The sequence below is a fragment of the Charadrius vociferus genome, unplaced genomic scaffold (genome assembly GCF_000708025.1).
Source record: "Charadrius vociferus isolate BGI_N301 unplaced genomic scaffold, ASM70802v2 scaffold730, whole genome shotgun sequence".
NCBI classification, from domain to species: Eukaryota; Metazoa; Chordata; class Aves; order Charadriiformes; family Charadriidae; genus Charadrius; species Charadrius vociferus.
Window position 1 is genome coordinate 33770 of NW_009646225.1, and position 1073 is coordinate 34842.

The following is a 1073-nucleotide window of genomic DNA, read 5'->3' on the forward strand; positions in this document are numbered from 1 at the left end:
TGCGGGGCCAGCCGGCAGCAGCCTGCCCTCCTGCTGTGCTCCCGGGCATCTCCCTGGAGCTATGGCGGGGTCCGGCTCCCCATAGTGCCTGCGCCCTCCCTGGTGGCCTGGGCACGGGTTAAGGTGCTGGGTGTCACCTCCCAGCAGCCATGGGCAGGGACGGGCACTGGCAGGGGTGCGCTGCCCACGCTCAGCGCCTGTCCCCTGCAGAGGAGACGTACACCAATATCACTCAGAAGTGCTGGGAGTTCTTTGTTGACCTGATGAGGAACGTGACGGCGTCAGAGCTGTGCGAGTGGAAAGTCATCAGCAGGTACGGCGTAGCTGGAGAACCCTCCCGGGCAGTGCTGGGGGGGGGTGTAGGGGCTGTGACCGGCTCTGGAAATGCCACATGCGGGGACCCTTTGGTGGGGGCATTGCCTGTGGTCCCTCCATCCCCTGGGACACACAAGTGGGAGGCAGCAGAAAGTGGGCAGACCCCCCTGGGCTGTGCCGATGGGCCACCAGCTCCCGAGGGACCCAGGGCCACCTCCAGCAGCTCCTGCCTGCGCGGGGCTGGCTGGCGCAGGAGTCCAGGGTAAGCCCTGGGCAGTTCGGAGGGGTGCTGCTGTGCTGGGGGTGTGCTGCCCAGGCGGTGTCTGTGGTCCCCGTCCCCTCCTAGCACCACACCGCTCTCTTCCCCCAGGCCTTACAGCTTGCTGCAGGCCTGCCTGGAGGGCTGGGCGGACCACCTACGCTACGGCTACCCCAACGCACTGGCGGAGCAGTACATCTTCCAGAGCCACCATCGTTACTTCCACAACTGCACCCTGGAGCACCAGGTCTACTTCGACCCTCCTGAGGATGTGCTGCTGGCCATGATCATCGCCCCCATCTGCCTCATCCCTTTCCTGGTCACTTTGGTCATCTGGCGCAGCAAGGATGGCAAAGCCCAGCCCTAACGCTGCCGGACCGGGGTCTGCTCGCCGCAGGCAGCGGGGCAGGGCGGCCTTTGGGCAGCGGGGCAGGGCGGCCTTTGGGCACCCCTTCCCGCCTCAACCGCCAGCCCCGCGTCTGGGGATTAAACGATTCTT

The 1073-nt window shown here is 66.4% G+C and overlaps 1 protein-coding gene across 1 annotated transcript in view; it reads left to right on the plus strand.

Moving 5' to 3' along the window:
• Positions 1-941, plus strand: part of RAMP2 (receptor (G protein-coupled) activity modifying protein 2) — a 5252-nt gene extending 4311 nt beyond the window's left edge. The window contains exons 3-4 of the mRNA XM_009895230.1: positions 211-313; positions 686-941. Coding sequence (XP_009893532.1) covers positions 211-313; positions 686-941 — 359 coding nt within the window. The remainder of the gene's footprint in view (positions 1-210; positions 314-685) is intronic.
• Positions 942-1073: the final 132 nt, after the last annotated feature.